Genomic DNA, 22707 nt, shown 5'->3' on the forward strand with positions numbered 1-22707 from the left:
TATTTTTTACAACTAATGCCAATTTATTTTGCAGTATTTGCACACGGCAACTATTCCTCATGGTTCAGGTTATGGAAATATCGTGGTAATGACACATAAACTACAGTTAAAGGTCCAGTGTGTAGGATTAAGGGGGATGAAAAACAAAGTGAAAAACTGTTTTCTTTATAGTATAATCACTTGAAACTAAGAATCCTTGCGTTTTTGTTATCTTAGAATGAGCCGTATATTTAAGTGTGGAGCTGGTCCTCTTCATGGAGACGGCCATGTCGTACCACCATGTTTCTACAGCACGGCCCAGAAAGGACAAACAAACACTGGCTCTGGAGAGGGGTCATAGTCATAGTTCTCACACACGCTTGACACTCGGGAGAAGTTTCAGTTGGTTGTAATCTGCAATCTCACCACTAGATGCCACTAAATCCCACACACTGGACTATGAATTTAAAGTATGGATAGTGTTAATCAACTAAAATGTTTGGTCAAGATTAGAAAAGGATGGGGATACTGGGATCGGTGATCAATTTCAAATGTCCACAAAGAAGGTGGGCCTCGTGGCTAATGATCCACAAAGGCACCAAAAAAGACGAAGATATAGAAGCTAACAGCGGCACAACTTCCAAAAAACAACTGAAATGTTGCTACTAATATTAGATCCCTGAAGCACCCTGACAATAATAATATCAATGACAATACGACTATGACGAAAATCAAACTTTCATTGTGTTCTGCTTGTAGGACTGTTGAGGCCTTTTAGTAATTGCAAATTGACATGCACAGTGCCAGTGCTGATCAATGGCAGGCAGTCAATAGGAGGCCATGGTCCACTTCTGCCTCTGGTTAATGCAGTTACGTCGACACATGCTGGTTCTCAATGTCTTCTCAGTTGACCATGCTGTCCATGATGTTCCAGGGAGTTTGTAATTTGATCCACCAAGATAGAACTATGTCATTTCTCATTTAATAAAAATCTCCAAAACTGGAGTCAAAGAAATGTCATACAAGAACAACAACATACTCCATTGTAACCTTTGAATTAAAGCAACAAATTAGTTAATGTAATATATTCATTATATTTGTTAGAAGTTTCTTCTTATATTTCAGCTTCATGGTTATTATGGGATGAATAATATGATGAGAAATTGAGATTGATCATATTTTCAATTATATATACAGAATATAGTTTTCTGCTACATGATGTATTTCCTACATGCTATTTTAATGGATATATACATGTAAACTGTTTTCACAACATTTGACAAGAAAGTAGGTATGTTGTTAAATTCATCACTTCATCCGTATCCCATTTTAAAATTATAATAAAATGTATAAATGCATCAAAGTGTATTGCTCTATTTTTGAACAGTGTTCATGAGTTGCATTCATTTTCAGTTACTAAATAGCAATATATCATATAAGTATATTTACAATTGTTCTGTACTGGACATTGGTAAATAGTTTATTTGTTATGTCTCTGCAGTGACAGCTGTGGAACGAGGCATTATGTTTTTGGATTGTCTGACCCTCTGTTCGTCTGACCGGTTATTCCCGTAAACATAATATCTCAGGAAAGCTTTGTGCAAATTTCTTCAAATTTGGCACAAACGTCCACTTGGACCCAAGGATGAACTGATTAGAATTTGGTGATCAAAGGTCACTACGACCTCACAAAACACATAGCTGGCCATACCTTAAGACTTCATATGCTAATTATGATAATTTCACTCAAATGTTTAATGAGATAAGAAGATGAAGTGATAACACTTTGGACAGAAATGGATGTAAACTGCAACATGACTTTTTTTTTTAAAGTACATTTGTTACCTGAAAAAAAGTCTGTTTTCTATGTTACATATATAGTGATACTATAAGTACACTAACAACCAGCTAATTAACCAAGTAAACAGCCAACTATTGTGAATCTAAAGGTGTTGAGAGAAAAAGAAAGATGAGCAATCATTCAGTATCTCTTTGTCAAAACTTTATTGAGGCACATAGGATAAGGAGAGTTAATCAGGATATTTAAACACTTTGGTAAAGACCTACTGCTTCCTTTATTACAGGGGTATAAAACAGAATTTCTTTTACTTTTTAAGTCAATTGTTCAATATTTACATGAGACACAGCATACTGCGGCTCACAACAACAGGCAACATGCAGGTTTTCTAACACAGTACTCTGGGGAAAACAACGGGATGGACAAGTGACCCAGATACAACGAGGCAGTAATTCACATACTCACTCGGAGGTGCTTGTACTGTTACACACAGTATGCAGTAGACTCTGTGGATAATACTGAACTTACATTTTTACCAGCGAGAAATAGTGTAGTGTATAGTGTACAGTTTTATTTAACATGAAAACAGTTATCCTCACATGTTTTTCTCTTTGAAACAACTCTTTCTAAACATTTAAAGTCGTATGAGAGGATTAAGTTTCTGTATTTTCAAGCTACTGCACTCCTAATACGTCAGCACAAGTTTACTGCAAGTAGTTCAAAGCAGAATTATAGTATAGTTAGTAGTAACAGTTAGTCCATTTATACTGCCTAAATCTAGTTTTCACTTGCTCTAAGCATTTTGCAATGCATGTCACATGACACAAGTTTTGTTACATTTAGTTTTATGCGTCTTTTTGTTGTTGTCAAACCTCGATAGTAATAGAGGCAATATGTGTACAGTGATACTTTTTATATGATTGGTTTCTGGCAGAAAACTTATACTACTACAACAATAAACTCATTTATTTTATATTTCAGGCTTCAATTCATTCATGTCAGCTAATCTAACTCAATGTTTCTACAACATTTTGCAGCTGTAAGATCGATACCTCACTGACAAACCGGACAAAAAGCTCAAATGAACAAATAAGCCTTCATGTTTACGTTGGATATTTTCAGGGTTGGGAGGGTTACTTCAAATATGTATTTCGATACAATTACTAAATACCAAATCCAAGTATCACACCTGGACAATTAAATGTGTGACAATTAAAGAGAATTGTCTAGCTGTGGTAAAGCTGCGCACTTTCTGTATGCTTTTTAGTAAGCCAGCTAACACTGTTAGTACCACTGTTTACCCCTATTTCTAGTCTTTGTGCTAAGCTAAGCTAACTGACTGTAGCTGCATATTTACCTGACAAACATAGGAGTTGTATTTATTTTCTCATCTAGTAGAGTAACAAGGTTAACATGGACAGGCCTGCAGCTTTCATTGAAACGTTTGTCTGGAAAACATCCAGTGACAATCGATACAGCCTAGCTGCTGCTATGGTAGCCTGTCTACTGACTGAATGATGCAGCTCTGCAAGTAAAGCAAGTCAGTGTATGATAAAAGTGGAACAAAGCAATATGTCTGGGTTCAAAACAGTCTTCCACAAACCAAAGTGCGACTTCACTGTGTCGACGTCTACGTCTTTCATGAAGTCTATAGTTTTACCCTTTACCCACATGCAAAAAGTAAACAGCAAACGATGTCAACAATTACTGATTTGGATATTTGTAGCTGCTTGTAATATTCACTGCTTCAGCTCCCAAAGGTAACCTATCACTATTCTCTGATCCGACCTCACAGTTGTCTAAATTCCCCCTGCACTGTGACAAAGAAAAGGACTCAGTCATGATACTCTCTTCTGTATCCGCCTCTTTATCTCCGTCTCCGCTCTCCGTCTCCCCCTCCTCCTCGTCCAGCTGGCTGTCATTAATCTTCCTCCGGGACTCGGTGTGAGGTGCGCGGATGTTAAAGTTGGCGGTGAGGTTCCTCTCCATGTGGTACTGGCCTTTGGCCTTCAGGATCAGCTTGTAGGTCTTGCTGCGGTATTTGTACACCAGGTGGAAGCACGTTGCACCGAGGAGAGGCACAGTGGACACGGTCAGGAGGCAGATGCTGACGGAGATAATGATAATCAGATTAGGTACCCTCCTCCTGGTGGTGAACAGCACCTGGACCTCGCAGTCCTCCCCTCTGTAGGTCAAACACAGGGAGTAGTTAGTGCTGGGGCGCAAACCGCTGAACAGATACGTGTTGACTCCCTCTTTGATCCTCGACCACTGCACCGCTGAGTGTTTGCGGTCGCCAGTGATGCACAGATACAAGCCATTTGAATTAACTATTTCAGAGACATCCGAAAGGCTGTTACGCTCTTCACTGTCAATGTTGGAGTTCTCATCAGATGTGGCGGCGTCGGCGGCCCGATTGGCGCTGTTGTGCCTGGGTATGAGAAGAGGATTCAGCCGGACAGTTGCCTCGGTTTCGGACACCGCTAATGCAATGACACCAAAGTCAAATGTGTATTGCTTGATATCATCCAAACTCCCGTTAAAGACGTGGCTAGAAATGTATCTCGTGTTTGCCGTCAAGCCACATGTACTAACTTGTGATGGATGAGTTGTTGCCTCCTCAGAAGACTTGATCTCCGCAGCGGGCGGGAAAGTGGGTCCAATTTTCATCATGTCTTTTCTCTTTAAATCAGGGAGACGCACTGAGTCCAAAAGAGATGTTTTGTGTGTTGTTTGCTGTATATATGGGTGTGTTTTAGTGTAAGTAGGTGTTGTGGTCTTTTGTTTGGTGGGTGTTGGTTTAGTTGAAGCCACCACCTCCACTGACACTGAATCCTCTGCTCTTCCAAACTCATTTGTGGCAGAGCAGCTGTAGGTGCCTCCGTCTTCCTTCCTGAGGTGTGAAATGATAAGAGTCCCATTATTAAAGACTTTGATGGGATTATAAGACAGTAAGGAGTCCTCATTTGATTCTGCCGAGTCATCCTCAGTAAAAGACAAAGCCAGCTCTTGCTCCTGGCTTTTACTGCGAATATTCCACATTACCAGAGGCTTTGGGTTTCCTGTGAATTCACAAGTCAAGACCAATGCGCTCCCTTTATAGAAAGTCATGTTGTGAATATTTGGCTCAGTTCGTATCGTCACATTTGTGCTTGTGCACTTTGACTGAGGTAATTTTCTGATTGCTTTCCCTCTCAGTTTCTGTGGAGTTGCACAGATGATCAGATTCAGCTCCGGGACCGAGACAGTAGTTGTTGAAATCCAGTCTCTGAGCCAGTCGAGGGAGCAGGTGCATGCAAAAGGATTTTTATGAATCTGCAAGTGAGACAAAGACACCAAACTGTCAAATGTCCCTTCAGTTATAGTTATGAATTTGTTATTATTGAGTCGGAGGGACCTCAGGTCTTTGAGGTTGGAGAAAGCGTCCTTCGGCAGGTGGACCATCTCGTTATGGTTCATCTTCAACAGCTGCAGGCCCGTGAGGTTCTGCAGATCCTCCCAAGGAAAGTCTACAATCATATTGTGGCTGATGTCAAAGTTACGCAGATGAACCAAAGGCGTGAGGGTCCCTTCTTCGATGGAGACAATCTCATTGTTGGCCATCCACAGCGATGTCATCCGGGTGACATTGTCGAAGCTCCCCATTGTTATCAAAGTGATCATGTTAGCGGAGAGACTCACAGTCGTCACATTAGGAGGCAAACCGTCTGGGACTTCCACCAAGCCTTTGTAGGAGCATTCAGCAGAATGGCGTCCGTATTTATCTGAGCAGGTACAGAGCTCCGGGCAGCTAAGTCCAGTGGTGAAGACTGAGGTGAGCCACAAAGTTAAGTAGAGGATGTATGTGGCTGCCATTTTCTGCCCCTGTAAAACAGTGTCACAGTCCATCAATTAATAAGTGGAATAAACTTGGTTTAATTGGCAGAATTAAAGCAAAATGAAGAGAAAAAATACCACACAGGACAAAAATCATGCTAATTTTCAGATTCATACTTTGTTCATATTTTGGGTACTCAATGATTAGCTGGTCCCGGCAGCTATGTGACTATGTTGAATCCATTATATTTATTATATCAGCATTTTCAGTCAGAGCAGGAAAGAAACATATCTATGTATGGACAAGTTTCAGCACTTTTCTGCGATCTGTGGATTATCCAGAGTAAACCGAAAGTTGATTCTGGAAAGAGATTTTTTTTTATTAATGTTTTTAGATTTTTAGGCCATAAATCAAAATACATTTACTTCCACCATACTGAGAAATATCAGTCACAGATATCACAATACCTAGATACATAAAACCAAAACTATCTGGATGGCTACTGGTAAGTGAGGATTTTTTAAAACACTGTCCATTTGATGTTTTCTCTGGATGATAAGATTGACCTACTTACTGGAGAAGAAAGAGAGCAGCTACTTCTGTAGATGTAAAGAATGCAGAAGCCCCACTGTGTTCAATTTAACAGCTTTCCACCTGTTTGACGTCTCCCCAGATCCATATTCGTCATATATGTGTGCATCGATCTATGTAATATTATCATCCTGATTTCCATACTGTAATTTTTCCTAATTTGGACAGTCTGTCCTGGAAAAAAGATCATTCCTCTGGTGCTCTTCTTGAGTTTTTTTTTAAGTGTCTAAGGATGACAAATGTTATAAACTGCACAGATTGTGAAGCCCTTTGAGGCAAATTTGGGATTCTGGGTCACAAAATTAAAAGACTGACTCATCTTTAATAGCTCATCCTCACACCCAGTAATTATTCTGTTGAAATATGACATTTTGACGATGTTATTCTTATTCTCTTGTGCTGACAAGTGACAACGTTTGATTCTGTCGGACAGAGTAATACACCCACATACGGTGTCTGGGAAAACAGTGGAAAAAACTGGTGCATAGATTCAGATTTTAGTTTAGCTGAAGCTCTGACGATCACTCGGTTGATAAACTAACATTAGCACTTGTTTAATTCACAGAGGAAACAGTAAATCTGTATGTTGTGTCATTGGGAGAAGCTTCTGGTATCACACTACGCAGCTGCCTCCGGTGCTCTGTCCTTGGTGCTGAAAGGCAGCCGCATGTCTGCTCTGTTTGTTTACAGTCTGCTGCGTGGCATGCAAACCGCTGGAATCCACTCTTTCAATCCATCCACGAAACAAAACATCATAACTGACAATGTAATCTGACGCCACGAGACCAAAGTTCGTCGTTCCCGCAAAAACACCTCGACGCACGGTCGCTCGTGAATAATTGATTCGGAAAGGAAAGAAGATCGCTCACCTCCGTGTCAGGAGACTAAAGCTGGGTGACAAAGCTTACCTGCATTTTTTTTTTAAATCTCTGCAGAGAATACGTCAGTCGGTGTTTCCAGTCAGAGCAGCTCAGGATACATGCTGGTTTCAAGTTTGAAGATGAAGCTGAGTGCGTTGTTCTGCGTGTCTGTCTGCCTCTACATGGTGAAAAGATGCGTGTCCGCTGCGGAGTTTCTGCTCAATGTGAATGTGTGTCTAACTGAGTTGTCTCCCCTCTCCTCCCCTCATCCTCCCCTCATCACAGCTCTGGACAGAACAACATTGACGTTTCCAAAAAAAAAAAAAAAAAAAAAAAAATTAAAGGGGAAACGACCGTCACTAATGTTTACACGACTTGTAATAATAATACTGATAACAAACCGAAATATAACCAAGATAAATAACTAATACTGTTATTACAAAGTCTTTAACAACTAAAATGTTTTATAAATAACAACAGTAACAAGGATTACAAACAGTAAAAATACGAATATGATACTTAATCAATATTTTCACATTAAAGGGGTACTACAGTGATTCAGTACACAACAAAATAACCACTGCTTTGACTGTGGTTGGTTTATTAACCTGCTACTTGGCAAACAACTTCCATTAACCCCTGATACTCCCCATTTTAATATGCTGGAACATATTGACAATTTAGAAATATGGCATACACTGTATAAGAGCAGAACTGTCTTAAGGGGAACATGTCATGAAAAACTTGCTTGTGCACATACATTTGGGTATCTGGAGTGCCTACCAACCCACAAACTGTGAAAAAAAGACAACACAGTCATTTATTTTGTGGGCACCAAAGACTTGGGAACTACCTTTGCAAAGATGCACCATAATACAAACATGAACCTGAAAATCAACATCATATATCTCCTTTAATAGTAGATTTGTACACTGGGAAACACAATTCTTACTTTGTCTGCAGTACAAAAGTACAGGTTGAAGGCAAAACTGTCCTTTCTTTGAACTGATGTCATCCTGTATTAAGATGCACCAGCAGACGGTTTGATTAGAGATGATGGATTACATTCTATGTCACGGTGACCACACATTATTTGTATATAAGTATCTGTCCGTTAGAAAGAGTAGGGACTCTCTAAGCTTGAGACATTGTTGAAAGTTGACCAAATGAGATTATGAAACTCAAAACACTCTTTGTATGTAAGCTCTTTATTACCTCAGGAAGCAAGTCCCTATCACTCATGTATATTCCCCAATAAAGTTACATTTTGTGTTACACAGTAAAGCTGGAGGTTTGGGGCCTCTGAAGTTCTAGGGCCCGGGTGCTGTTGCTCACACAGCCTGGCCCTTTGTCTGAGAAAAGGGTGCACATGAAAAGCTTGATAATACGATTTAGTGCAGGGCTATTTACATGGTATTACATTGCAAAGGTTTTCATGTTAGTGTCCTCGCCCTGCACAGTAGTTTGACTAACAATCTTATTTTTTTGCAAACTGACAAAAAGATAAAACAGGTTTATCAAAGTGTGAGAGTTCTGCAGGGCAACACATGGGCCAGAAGCAGCAAACAGGAAACAAATTAATTTAGAGCTATTAGGACTGTGTGTGTGTGTGTGAGACATGCAGCACTTGATTAGATAAAGGAATCCTCTGTAGATATCTTGATTCATTTAGTTCAGATCTAATCTCATCTTCATCATCCTGCCTGAAATCTCTGCATCATTACAAAATAAAGCACTTGGGTTCTTCTACTTCTCTATTCATCCTTTCTTCACATAAAGACTCAGATGAGGATTTTTCTGCAGCTGCACAGTGAAATCATTAGTGTTATTCCAGGAAATCTATTAGCATATTCATATCTATATTTTCATTAGTGTATAATCACTCGAAACCAAGAATCGTTGTGTTTTTTCGTTACCTTAGAATGAGGCCTTCATATCTGGGAGCGGGTCCTCTTCACAGAGTCCGCCATGTTGCACCGCCATGTTTCTACAGTGGCCCAGAACGGACAAACCAAACACTGTTTATTAATATGCAGCTTACAGCAGCACTGTGTCCCATTAGGAAGCAAATGACCAGTGAGATCTAGAGAGAATTGTGAAATATGTAGAATAACAAAAAGCAACGTTCAAAGTCATGAGGCGACTGAAATAGTCCGTCTCTTAATATGAACTTGTAGCCTGTTTACTGCCTGAAACATCTTGATCCATCATACTGAGGCTACTGTACAATTTGCAACATGAGGAGTCAAGTTTATGTGGAGCCTCGCCAGATTATCTTTACCAATTATTTTACCCTGCAGCGGTAAAATAAGAGGTTTTCAAAAGGAACTCTGGTGTTCGGAGACACTACCACTTTCATCCACAAGGACCACAAAAATCCACACAAAATGAACATTCCTTGTAATAACTTTAAGGTTACATAACATAGGTAGGGCATGAATTTGGTCAAAAAAGCTTAACTGATCTTGAAAGGTACTTTTGTTTTACTATGCTGGAGTTTGAATTTGAATTAAATGCCATAATAATCTTGGCTCCTCTAATTGCAAATCAAGTATCCAACAATGCCAAGTAAATGGTCTTCAATACTCTGAACTGAATATTAGGCCATCAAAAGAAAATGTACTCAATTACATTAGATTTCTTTCGGAAATGACATAGTAGCAGTAGTAGCAGTAGTATAGCAGTAGAATAACAACGTCAGAGCCAACATAGATGGCAACAAAAGGGACACGTCATTTCCTAAGCAGACAGGCCTGGTTGTAAATCTGATGTGGCACCTGAAATCAAAGCGGAGGCATGTTTTCAATCAGCAGGCTGGATCAGGAGGATCATCAGACCCTTGGTCCCTGTCTCCACTTCCCCCAGGCCTGTCATGCATTTCAGAAGAAATCTCCAGACATCGCATTACTCCATCCATCCACCAGATGCCCTCAGACTTGTACACCTGTCCCTCTCTTTTTTTTTTATTGTTCGGACAGCCATCCTGTTTGCGATAATGTGAGCGTGTTCCTGACCTCTGCCTTAGTACATTTCCCTTCATCCTTTTCATCCGACAATTAAAATAATTACTGTTTGATAAGGTGTGCACACTTATTTTATTAGCATCTGTTTGCACTTAGACAGTTTGGTTTGATAGCTGCAGTGCTGTAAAACAAAAGAATACAGTGGGAAATACTTTTTTTTACACATTCCAGCCTTCAGTTTGTAGATTTTCAGTAAAAATATTTACGGGTATCAACCAAAGTTTCTTTTGTAATAGTGCCACAGCTTTAGAGCTTTAACAGTAACATTACCAACACGTTTTTGGATTAGATATGTATTCTAGTAAAATTCATAGAGTGATACCGTGTTTACCTGAACCACAGTGGCTGATAAGGTATAATAAAATCGCCACATAATACATTAACGCCTTTTTCATTTCTAATGTGACTCTTCCAAGGCCATTGTTTTGAATTTGTTATGTCCATGTCATACCAAACATTTGACCCATTAAATGTTGGATCACAACAAGGCACAGATATTTATGAAACATAAAAAAATAACATATTTACCATACATCATCCAATAACATGTAAACAAAAGCAAAAGTAAAAATAAAACATCCTTTACAACATCATATATACTTCTATATACTTTCATATTTATCTGACAATTGTCAAATAAATTGTACATCGTAGAGCATGGTAATGTATGTGCATATAGTTTAAAAAGCTGCACTGCACCTTTTAGTTTCAAGCCACTATGAGGACAAATAATGGAATTAATGGAAATCAATGGATGCGCAAAGGATGGAAACAATACGGCACGCTCCAAAAGTATAGTTGGCAGTAATGCAAACATTTGTAACAAGGAAGGCAAACGTACAATATCCCGTTAAAGTAACTTCATCTGCCGCTTCTGTAATGAACCTTATATTCCAGCAGATGGCACTACAATCCTTGAAGAAACACGAAGACTGATTCAGTTCAGAAGCGTCACTGTTAAAGATCATTCAATCAATAGCTGGTGCAAGACGACCACTTGTCAGAGACATTTAGGGGGAAACTTTAACATCACTAACATAAACGTCCTGATGAAGCACCTCCACTTGTTCTCATGGTGTGCTGTTATGCGTTCTAATACTCCTCATTGTCAGAGAACATAGAATAAAATAGATCAAGTACTGGGAATGATACATTACAGTCATTTATCAGACGCTTTTATCCAAAGCGACTTAGAATTCAGATTCTATCACACCGTAGGCACAGCTACGGGAGCAATTTTGGGGTTAAGTGTCTTGCTCAAGGACACATCAACATGCGGCTAGCAGAGCCGAGGATCGAACCACCGATCCTCTGATTGAAAGACAGCCCTGCTCTCCACTTAGACACAGTCGCCCACTATATATTAGAAAAATATGTATAATGTGTTCGGTATCTCTAGAGAAAAGTTGGGACTTTTTTATGCAGTCACATGTTTCTGTAGCCGTTATTGGTACTGCAGCTTAAAGGACATTTCATTAACATGAGTTTTGATAACAGTGGTGACCACAAGGGATTAAAGGTTGAAGTGATCGGCCTGCTGAGATCAGACCAATCTTTTGTCAAATCTGTGATCACTCTGTTGTTGTACATCCCAAAACTGTGTGCTTGATTTAAACAGCCTCGTTGACCCACCAGGGGTCAGTCTCCGCAAACCCAGATACGGTAGACAAACCTTCCACAGAACTTTATTTCAAATTCTGGCCCAAATCTTTAAGTTTTCAATACCAAATATATGACAGGGTCACCTTATAAACTTTATATGGTGAACTTGTTATTTATACATCCAGCAGATCCATAAACATTCATTTTGAGTTGTGTTTGTGTCCACCTGATGACTGTAAGTCCAATATTCAACAACCATCTGGCTCTTAAGCTGGTGAAGGCTCCACTATGTTCATCAGTGGGCAGTTTAATGCTCAGTACAGTAAATTTATCAGAGCCTTGTCACTGAAAGCAGCTGCCCAATGCTGCTGTAAACCAGCCTGATGAGAGCGGTGAGACTGAACCAAAACCGTTCTTTGGGGCAGTAAAAAACCAAACAATGACCTGAAAGACATTTTAAGTCCGTAGAGCAATGGGGATCTGCTAATTCATAATTGTCTCTGGGTTTGTCGCTACTTGCGACACCATTCACATTACATATAATCTATTCAATCCCCTGACCTCCGCACCCTTACAGTAGTTACTGCCTCGCTACCCTCCAGTATTCCCAATAAAAATTGGCATTGGACGTAAATCAAGAGCAGAGGAACGGTCCAACATGATTCTCAGGGCTCATTTAATATGATTTAAAATCTGTGGTTGTTTGTACTGCAGAGTATTGGCGATATATTTGCTTGGATAAAAGCTCTTGGATATGTAAGCAATGAACAGAAAGATGAACAATTCCACTTCAGTTTTAACTGATGTGAGTATGCAATGTTACCGACCGATACTGGAAGGAACATCTGTCTTCAAGAATGGAGCTGGCTCGTCCACGTCACACCATCAGGTTTTCACCCGTCAGGGCACATCCAACATTTTTTAACTACAGATGCGAATGAGAAAATGAAAAACTTTGAGAAGCGTTGAGAATGTTGGTTTGCTGTGAGGAGAAACCTGCCTGTGTGTATAAAAGATCGAAACGTTTCCTCGTCACGATTCCATATGTGAAGCTAAATGCTAACGTCAGTATGCTAACATGAACTTGAACGCTAACATGCTAATAATTATAGTTTAAGGCGTTAACATGCTAACATTTGCTATTTGGAAATAAACTAAATGTACAGCCGTGGCTTCAAACTAATGAATGTCATAAACTTTGTGAAATTTTGACCTGACGGCATTAATGCCTTTACTTACCGTGTGATGAATAAACGACACAAAAATGCATCAAAACTGTTCATACCTATAACACTGCACATTTGCAACATTTTTCAATAAAATGTCTTTATAGATTTTCCACAGATTGAGGACCAACTACCAGGATACAATTGATACAGAGCAGCGTCTTGCAGTCTGTCAAAGGTAAATAGTTGTACTGTAAGCTATTTTATTAAGTTTCCTTTTAGCAAAATGCTCCAAGTCAGTTTGAGTTCCCTCTGGTAAACAATTAGGCTACACAGTGTACATGTCTAGGGCTTTTATTGTGAAAGGTAAGAACGAGATGAGTGGCTCTGATTGGTGCTGTCTTTGACATTGTTATAATATATATAATATAGTTTGCTGTCTTCGAAGAGACCATGAAAAAAATTAATTGACATGCAAATTAATAGCCACAAAAAAAACGCCCCTCAGTGTGTAAGGTTCTTTAGAGGGAAAGCCAGATAATCATTAAAGTTATTACAATTCATCCTGAAGGGAAAGTGAATTGGTGAATCAAATTTCATGACAAACCATCAAATAGTTGTTAAAAACATTTCACTCAAAACCACAAAAGTGCAACCTCTTGGTCCCACTATAGAGGAAAAGTCTTGAGATCACCAAAGTCAGTTAGAGTCATCCTCTGGGGAACATGAACGTCAGTTCAAAATGTCTCTGCAGTAGCTGTTGAGATATTTCAGTCTGGACCAAAGTGATGGACAGGAGCCATTACGCCAGGATGGCTACAAGTCTCCTGCTCGTCACCAAAAGCCACAGATTGATGACATAAAACAGTGTCAGAGGGTCTGAAGGAGCTTTTCTCCCTTTGACACACTTGATCTTACAAATGCACCAGACGTGGGTTCACAGCCGGTCAGTGTGCGCTGCTTTGCATCAGCATCCAGCCGAGGCAGAATTTAATCAAGTCACCTTCCATATTTCTCACAGCCGGAAAATTAAAAAGAGATCACATGTGTCAAAGAAAATTGTAGAGAGGCACTGAGCCTCACCTCCACCACCGACTCTCCCCCCCCCCCCCTGTGTGCTCCATCCACTTCCCCGGTAACTTACACCCCTCGGTGGCAATGTGATTTCGTCAGTAATGTGTTTCTATTGCTCTTCCTGAGATACCCCGCGGTATCGCTGAACCGCTGCATGGAGAGCTTGGAGGGCTGTGGAGAGCCTAATTTACCTCCATAATCTTTCACAGTCATCGACGTGCTACAGCGTAATGCACTCACGCACACACTATAGAGAGGGTAGGATAAGTCTAAACACAAAAAAAGAGTCAGAGTCTATGGCTGAGTTGAGGGTGAATTAACATAGTGAAGACGCTGCATTATGCAAATGTGTTATGGTTCCTCTCTGACAGTGCTGGTAAATTGGATGATGTTTTATGATGATGTAAGAGTGAGTTAAGGCACGACGGATCGGTGCGTTTTAATACCTCTTTGATTTGCGTATTCCTCCCCGAGCAAGGCCCCCTCCCTCACTCGTCCCACTCAGAGATGCGTAATTCGCCGGCTTGCCTTCGTGGCGCTTCCCACAACTTGTTATGATTCTTGGCGTTCAGGCTCAGAGAGTCAATAAGACAATACAACAGTGTTGGATTAGTCTGCGGATAAACAGGGGACGAGGCCGACTGTAGGAGCTGAGAGTGTTAAACCTCACTAAAGGGATAAAAGGATTGGAGATGTGTTTTGGCTGCTGAGTGGCTCACCCGGCAGTCGTTTTATTTAGTTAAAAATAAAAAAAGAAGATGGGCATTTTTTGGTGAGGCTTGCAGCCAGGAGGAGAAGTCAGGATAAAGGGATCATCAGGAAGGTCAGAAGCTTGGAAATAAACAAGAATTAATCCTGTTACAGCAGCCAAAGGCTGGGTTAAATAAGGGAGGCTGAGTATTGCAGTAATACACACATATACAGCAACACACACAGGGTGGCAGCCTTGGCTTTGTTCGGAAGCTCTTAGACGTTTGTCTAGTGTTACACAGGCTCCATTTACTCCTGATTGCCTGTGACTGGTGACCTCTGAACCCAATCCACACAGGTGCTGCAGGATGAACCATCAATACTGGCAGCAGGTTGTTTTTGCCTCTGGGCTGCTGGATAAACGATGCCCTTGGTGGACACACACTCAATTCAAAGGAGAAACACAATCACACGCACTCGTACAAAGACAAACACAGAATCCTGTACCTGCTGTTGTGCATGTTCTAGTGCATGTACAACTTAACGTTTGGCAAAGCACGCTGCTGGGTTTAAGGGATTTTAATTTTGTTTTCAAGCATCCAGTGATTTTTTATTCATTTTCATCTGATATATAAACAATCTCTTTTCAAAATCAATCAGCACTTAAACGGCGTTACCACAGAATTGAATGTGAACTTGAATGTTCAAGCAAGTTCCTAACCTGGAGGAAGGGACCCCTCCGAAGGGTCACAAGATGAACCTGAGGGGTTTTCGATGATTTAAAGAAGAAGAGACTTTTCTTTGAATTGTACTTGTTTCTTGTGAAAAACTTCAGGCCTCTTCATGCCTCTAAAAGTTATAAGAATCCAAAAAAAATTGTAATGAAAAGATTTGGCCGAACTATTCGCTTAATCTTTTTTTATGGTTCATAAAGTAAAAAGGTTCTCAAATGAATAGAAACCAAAGGCTTGGGAAACTGGTGGCTATGGTAGAAACACTCAAAAAATCTAAAATGTTATAGTTTGAAATGAAAGAATTAGTGAACAAAACACGAGTTGTAGAGTTATTTTCAAAAATGTTAAAGTTAACACTTTAAGCAACATACTGGCCCCCATCATTGATTTATTATTTTCCCTCTTGTTTGTTTAAGTTTGTTTTTTTTTCATGTATGTAGCACTTTAAAAGCAAACATGTTTGCACCAAAGTGCTTTACAAAGACGATGTAACTTACACATTGACCAGCATTGAGACATTTCAGTGCATGGATATAAATAACAAACAAGTGAGTTTAAACACAATTTAAAATTTTATGAATTGGATTATTAGTCTTCTTGGTTTTGTTGTTCCACAAACAGATCATAAGCGTGACCCGTTTGGCAGCTAACTTTTAATGCTTTGACATCAGAGTGTCATTGAATGCACCTTTAAGGAGAAACGCTCCCTGATCACTGTGGATGTGACGGTTTATCGACTGTATCTCAAGTTTCAAGTCTCTTTATTACTTTAACTGGGCGATAAAATGAACTGACATCAGTGAAACACATATGATTTAAAAACAATAAAAAAAAGTATATGCAGTTTGTAATTAATGGAAAAAATAATGCAAAAAACATTATAACCATACTTATTTTTTCAGGTCAGCTTGTTTTTCTCCTTAAGAGGAAGACATCTGCTGTTTTTCAATCTTGTTCATTAAAAAACACACTTTCCCAGAGCAATTGTTTAAAACTCCGACTTGACTGTGTTTTTTTACATGTTACTCTGCTTCTAGTCAATCACCTGTTTACTCTCGTCTTTACATCCAGGAAATTATATGAAAACATGACACGTTACAAAAGTGAAGATCACATCTTTTTCCTTTAAGTGTTTTACTTTTCAGCGTTCTAGTTTATTTCTAGTTTTTAAGTCTTAAAAGTGACAAATAATGAAGACTTTAAAATGTGTGAGCTGAAAACATAGAAATGCAAACGAGATGTAGACAGACATCAAGACATCGGCATGCACACACACATTGTACTGTGCATACACACACACACACACACACACACACACACACACACACACACACACACACACACACACACACACACACACACACACACACTTTCTGTTCAGGGTGATGAATCGTGGACTCGTGGCAGGAGGCCTTGATTTTGGGACATCATCCAATATCAGGCCTTGGGGAAAAGACAAGACGATACACACACACACACACACACACACACATATATATACACACACACATATATATACACACACACACACACACCCCAACCCCCAACCCCTACCTGCCTCCTCCATCCTTCTACCCCTTCCATCCACCTCTCCCTTCCTCGCTGTCTGAAGCCCTTGTTACAGATACAGCAGATTTAGTTGGGGGGGGCAGGCACCTAGGGACACCCCCTCCCCCCCTGCCCCTCAACCCGGCCTCCCATCACACAGGGAGTAAATGTATTCATCTCATCCTCTCTGGCCAGAGAGGTCGCAGCCTTATCTTGCCCTCTGCTGTAGCGCTGTCAGCTCACCAGCCACAAACTATAACTTCTAACAGCTAGCAAGAGCGCCGTGTGGTCGGAGGCCGGCGAGGAAGACACGGAGGAAGTGACGAGGGGGTGGGCGGGTGGGGGGGGGGACAAACAAAGAGAAGGAAGGACAGGGAGGAAAAGAAGGAGAGAGAGGAGAGGAAAGAGAGAAGGAGAGGGGTGTGTCAAAGGTGAAAAGGATGTAGCATGAAAAATGAAAAGCGTCTATAAAAGACCAATAAAAGGAAGCAGAAATGTTTTAAGCCACACTGGAAAAAAAATCATTTCAGCAGCTATTTACACTATTATTGAGTCCCATAAAGAATCTAAGATATCAATCAATAATTTTCTGACTATCACGTAGGGATTAGTCTTGTTCTGTCTCATTAAAGGAACAATGAGCAGTATTTTACGAGCACCGTAATATATCATTAAGATCTACTGTAGATCATAGCAAGGTTTCCAGATAATTTAAACTTTCTAAACAGGTAGAAAACACGCTGTACTCTGGGTATTTACTGGAAAAACTTCATGTAGCCATGTCCCGTACACTACATACAGGCTCTGTGTATTTGCTGGGAAAGCACGCGTTTAACAATGATGTTTCCTGTAGCTGCCACTAGACGTTACTAAAGAGCCATAGTGAGTTTTAAAGACACTGACATTTCGAGGAAATTCCTCGAACAAGAGAAATTGAAGCGCGTGGAGTAATCCAGTTAGGAGATTTTTCCTTGAATTAAGAGTCTTGAAGTCTCACGGACTTTTTAAGACGGTTGAGTTTTGCAGCGAATTTGAAGAGGAATGAGGACTGTGTGAGGAGGGGGGAGGGGGAGGGGGAGGGGGAGGGGAGCGAGGGTGGAAGACAGCGGGGGGTGCCGGTGGTGGCGGTATTTCATGCAGCGCCGCTCCCTTCGACGGGAAGTGTTTTACAATGCAGCCGTCAGATGTAGACGAAGCCACTTCCACCAGAGTCCAGTTAATTAACCACATCAGTTTCTTAATGTGATCAGTTTTAATTAAAAAGGAATTTAATCAGGAGTAGTAAGAGGAGGGTATAGCGGCGGTGACAGTCGGGGGGGATGGGGGAGGGGTGCGGGGAGGTTACGCCACAGTGGGCAGGTTGCTTAAATGTGTGTATGCGTGTGCGTGTTTGTGTGTGTCGCAGCAGCCCCGCTTTCCCTCACTTCAGATTTGTGGGCGTCTAATTAATATGGATGGAGCATTAAGCCTTTTGGACTCTGGTGCCTCTCATTTCATGACTATTAATGATTTTAATGAACTGGGCTAATAAGGCCGTTTTTCTCTGCTGAGCTCTGGAAGGGCTATCCGACACATGCCAGGGTCAGGAGGACGGGCTCCCCCGGCCTCCACATGGGAAATTAAAACAGCACTCACAAACCCATTAACGCTAAACAGTGCGCACGTTCATCAGACGCTCAAACACTGAGGGCACCGTGTGAAACTCTCTGTTTATCATGAAGGAGGACAGAGGAGGCAGGTCACGTGGTGCTGCTGTGAGGAATAGGAATGAGCGGTGAACGAAACCAAAGCTTTTTTCGGACGTCGAATATGTGACGTTCGTCGACCTTCGTCTGTTTAAGTGGAGACACTACAGGTAAAAACATGGTTTCTCATGGACGGGTCAATTTTGAGATTTTGGGCTATTTAAAATTACTAATCAAATGTTAGCATAAGATTATGCCTCATTTGCAAATACATGTCGTAATGTAAGTAATCAACTGGGGTTTCATGATGAAATCACTTCATCAGCACTCACATACACCAAACTGCCATCATTCCTATCCTGAAGGTGTTAACAGAGGGGTTTGTTCATATATCATTCATAGCCAGATTCATACAACGTTTTATTCCTGTAAACATGGTGAAAATGTGGTCGATAGTATTTTCTGATTTATGGAGTGATACACAGAGATATCTAAAATTCCTTCTGTAAAAACCTTTGATTTTAATTTTTTTTCTTTATCCAGAGTTCAGCTGTATCTCCTGGAAATGTATGTAATTAATAAGATAACGCTTCATTGGCGTATCAAAAAAAAAAATCAGACCAAAAAAATGTCTTTATGTAAGAAATCAGCTGGGAACGTTTCATGGTGATATCTATTATATATATATTTTTACCTATTCACCCGTGTGTCCCCTTAAGCTATCTGTGTGCATATTCAACCTCGAGATGCTGCAGCTTCCACATGAATAAATTCAGACTAGTGCTGAGTTGAAAGAGTTATGGAAATTTTACTGGGTCAGACCTACATGGATTTTTAAGATTTTTTGATTTTAAGTAAGACTTTCACATGAAAGTTACTTGGGTGCTTTTCCAGCTGTGAGACGAACAAGTAAAACTGAAGGCAAATTCATTAAATGAGTCGAAACCTCTACTTCAAATTCTCAATAAACTCTTCCAGAACTCCAGATAGAAACACAATCTGATGTGATTTAATAATGACAAGCCATTTTTACTTGAGCAGGGGAAAGAAACCCAGACGCATGAGGATTTTCTCCCCCCCCCCCTTTTCTTCTGTTGAAGCTCCAGTCAGTGATTCCACTCTGGAGAGCTTTTGTCCTGTCCTGCGGGAATAAAAGTGTCTCATCTCATTGTAGTCCATTGAATCAATTCGGAAACAGTGAAACACGATAAAGCGGCGGTGCTGCAGTGGCGGCTTCGGATGAAATAAGAAACGGCGCCTTGTGTGACTGAAGAGTGTGTTCTGTTTCGCAGCGAATAACGAGGTGAATTCTTTTCTACTTTCATGTCTGCAATCATGACGCGGGAAGCTGTGTCGACTTTCATCATCAACTTCAAGGTCCGGGTTAAAAAGGCACTGTGACTTGTTTCCCATGCATGAAAGCTCATGACCTTAGCTGCCATTTTACACTGAACACTATCCCTGACCGCTGCTCTTTACAACTCTTTCCACCCCCACTGGGCCTCAGAAATGCTCCCCCCCTCACGCTGATAGACACACATTGATTATCGCTTCACTGCGGCAACCAACAATGCCGCTCAACTGGAGCCCACCAATCACAGCTCGGCCTAAACTGAGCGAGGAGCACGCTCATCCTTGACTTCATGCTCCTCACTCTGCTCGCCGGCAGGGTCACATCATGGCAGAGTTGCTGGCCTTGTGTGAGGAAATTTACAGCCGGATGCAACCATCTGTTATGTAGCAAACGCATTACGTTCGCGCTCCTTCACCTTCTTGAACGCGCTGCTTTACATTGTAAATGTGCCATTAGCATTCATGAAGGTATTTACATGCATTCACAAGCCAGGCTGCTGGTATTTATATTCCACGTTGCACACAGCAAAAGTTATGGCATCCTCACAAGATTTCTCTTCATTCACCTCTTTTATTTCCACATATGTGTGTATGTATAGCAGATAAAAAAAGCACTACTTTTCTTTTTGTCTGGTTTTTCTTCTGTTGATCCTTGGATGTATCGTAGATTGTCTTACGTATCGAGCATAGCAGTATCGCTGTATCGTGATACCAGCAGAGTAGCCCTTAACGCAAGTACCGTGAGTTACTCTGTGTGATCCCTAGCCCTCATAGTTACGCGTCACTTTTCAGATTAAGATTTTACATGAAAAATGACCGCTGGTTTGACCGTGATGAGGTTGATCCAACCTTGCAACGTGAAGTGAGTAGGTACCCTATACTTCAAAAATTGTTTTAACTATCCTGTTAATGAATAACATTCATGATCGGGGAGAATCTGCAGCGGTATGTGCAAAGAACAGGAGAGTACACAGTATGTACAGTGTGATATCATGCATCAGTTGTGATTCTATCAAACATTTTAGTTTTTAAACGTGTGTTCCCGGCTTGAAGCGGAACAAGGTCAAACGTTTGACAGTTAGCATCAAAAACTCAACACTTTGCAATATTACAACCATCTGATGCCGCTGAACTCTCCGATCTGTACATCACAGGGACGGAATGAGCATGATTATAGTCCTGAAACATTATGGGGAGATAAATGACAGTGGCCCATTGGCATTTAGCTGGATGCTCCTCTATATTCTGGAGACGTGCCGCCTCTCCTCAAGGCCTTTAGTGGCCGATATTCTGCTCGGCTCTTGATGGGTGAGGGAGCAGAGCTAATATGACCATGGTAGCTTTTACTGCCACATCTATTACAGCCACTAACTATCTAATTTGTCCTCCTGACCAAACAACAATGGCGGCCGGCTGAGGGTTTTTGCAGGTCCGGCTGCAGTCGAGGCGGACGGCAGTCGAGGATCGTCTAAGTACGAGCCCAAGTACTTCATTTGGTCATTATTGTGTCCCTCAGTGACATGGTCGTTATTTTCCGTCACCATTAAAGGCTTATTGCCTCTTTTTTAATTAAGCAAGTTTCTTAATTAGATGTGCAGCATTCAGGTCTACAAACGGCCTGTCGAGGTAATGAAGTAAAGGCCCAGGTTTATGGAGGGAGAATGCGTGTTTGTGTGTGTGTGTGTGTGTGTGTGAGTAGGGGGATGGCGGGTTTCTGCTGTAGGGAGTGATGGTGTTTGTTCGCTTATTGTATTGCTGAGTGATAAATGCGCTTGCAAGGCGAATAGAGCCCCCCCCCCCCATCTCCCCCCAAAAAAGCTTGGCCACGAGGCAAATAGTTTCTTTATATTAGTCACCATTGACATCCTATTTTAGTGCATCTTGATCTAGTTAGTGCTGCTGCAGTCAGACATTTGGCTGCCAAACATGAGCCTCATCTCTGCGAGGCATCACACGCCGCCTCACAACGAGGACGTGCCCTGAACGGCAACAACCCGCCGTCGCAAATGGAAGGACAGAGCCCATCCGTTTCTGCAGGACGTTTTGTGCGCGTGCATCTTTTGGCAGGGTAATTCACGGTGCGTGCGTCAATACATCATAGGCCTCTCTAAATTGAGCTTTGAAACACAAAGGGAAGGGCAAACAAGATGGACACAGAAATCAATCTCCCACCTGATAACACAGAGTGAACGCACATGCTGCCGCTCAGAGAATTGACAAGGAGCCCACATACGGCAGTATCTGTCTATCTGCCTGTGATGTCCTCCGAAAACAATCGTCTCTGACACGCCGTACACGAGGCAGGCTCAGATAAGGCTATTTAGTCCTGACCAAGCTTGAAGAATACCATACATGAATTGCCTCACAGAAATTGAAAGAAGAAAAGACAATCAATGTGGACATTTGAGAGAAAATATGTCACGCTGAAAACCATGCCAGCAAATAGAAAGACCACATATTCCCAGAGTGGTTGTCTTTTTCTTTCTGCAACAGCAGTGCACTTTTCTTTCTTTTTTTAAAAGCATTCTATACCTTTTTAAACTCAGATTAAACAAGGAAAGTCTGAAGCATTTGTCTCTGTTGGTGTGAGAGAGAGACGGGGTGGCATGGTGAGAGCGCTGTGGCCGTGATTCTGTTGCTGTTGTGCAGACTTCATTTCAGCCCTGCCTCTGAGCACTATTGATCTGAAGCACATTAGTTCTGCACTAGGGGACTAAACAAGGCCTACAGAGCTCTGCCACAATCACGCAGCAGGCTAAAGATAGGCTTTTGACTGGAGCTCAGGCA

At 41.1% G+C, this 22707-nt stretch overlaps 1 protein-coding gene across 1 annotated transcript; it reads right to left on the minus strand.

Moving 5' to 3' along the window:
• Positions 1–3481: 3481 nt before the first annotated feature.
• Positions 3482–5632, minus strand: LOC306696515 (immunoglobulin superfamily containing leucine-rich repeat protein 2-like; the record flags this gene model as incomplete). Its single annotated transcript, XM_079160161.1, has 1 exon — positions 3482–5632. The coding sequence occupies one exon, from the start codon at positions 5630–5632 to the stop codon at positions 3482–3484; it is 2151 nt and encodes a 716-aa protein (XP_079016287.1).
• Positions 5633–22707: the final 17075 nt, after the last annotated feature.

The sequence above is a fragment of the Pholis gunnellus genome (genome assembly GCF_910591455.1).
Source record: "Pholis gunnellus genome assembly, chromosome: 1".
Taxonomy (NCBI): Eukaryota; Metazoa; Chordata; class Actinopteri; order Perciformes; family Pholidae; genus Pholis; species Pholis gunnellus.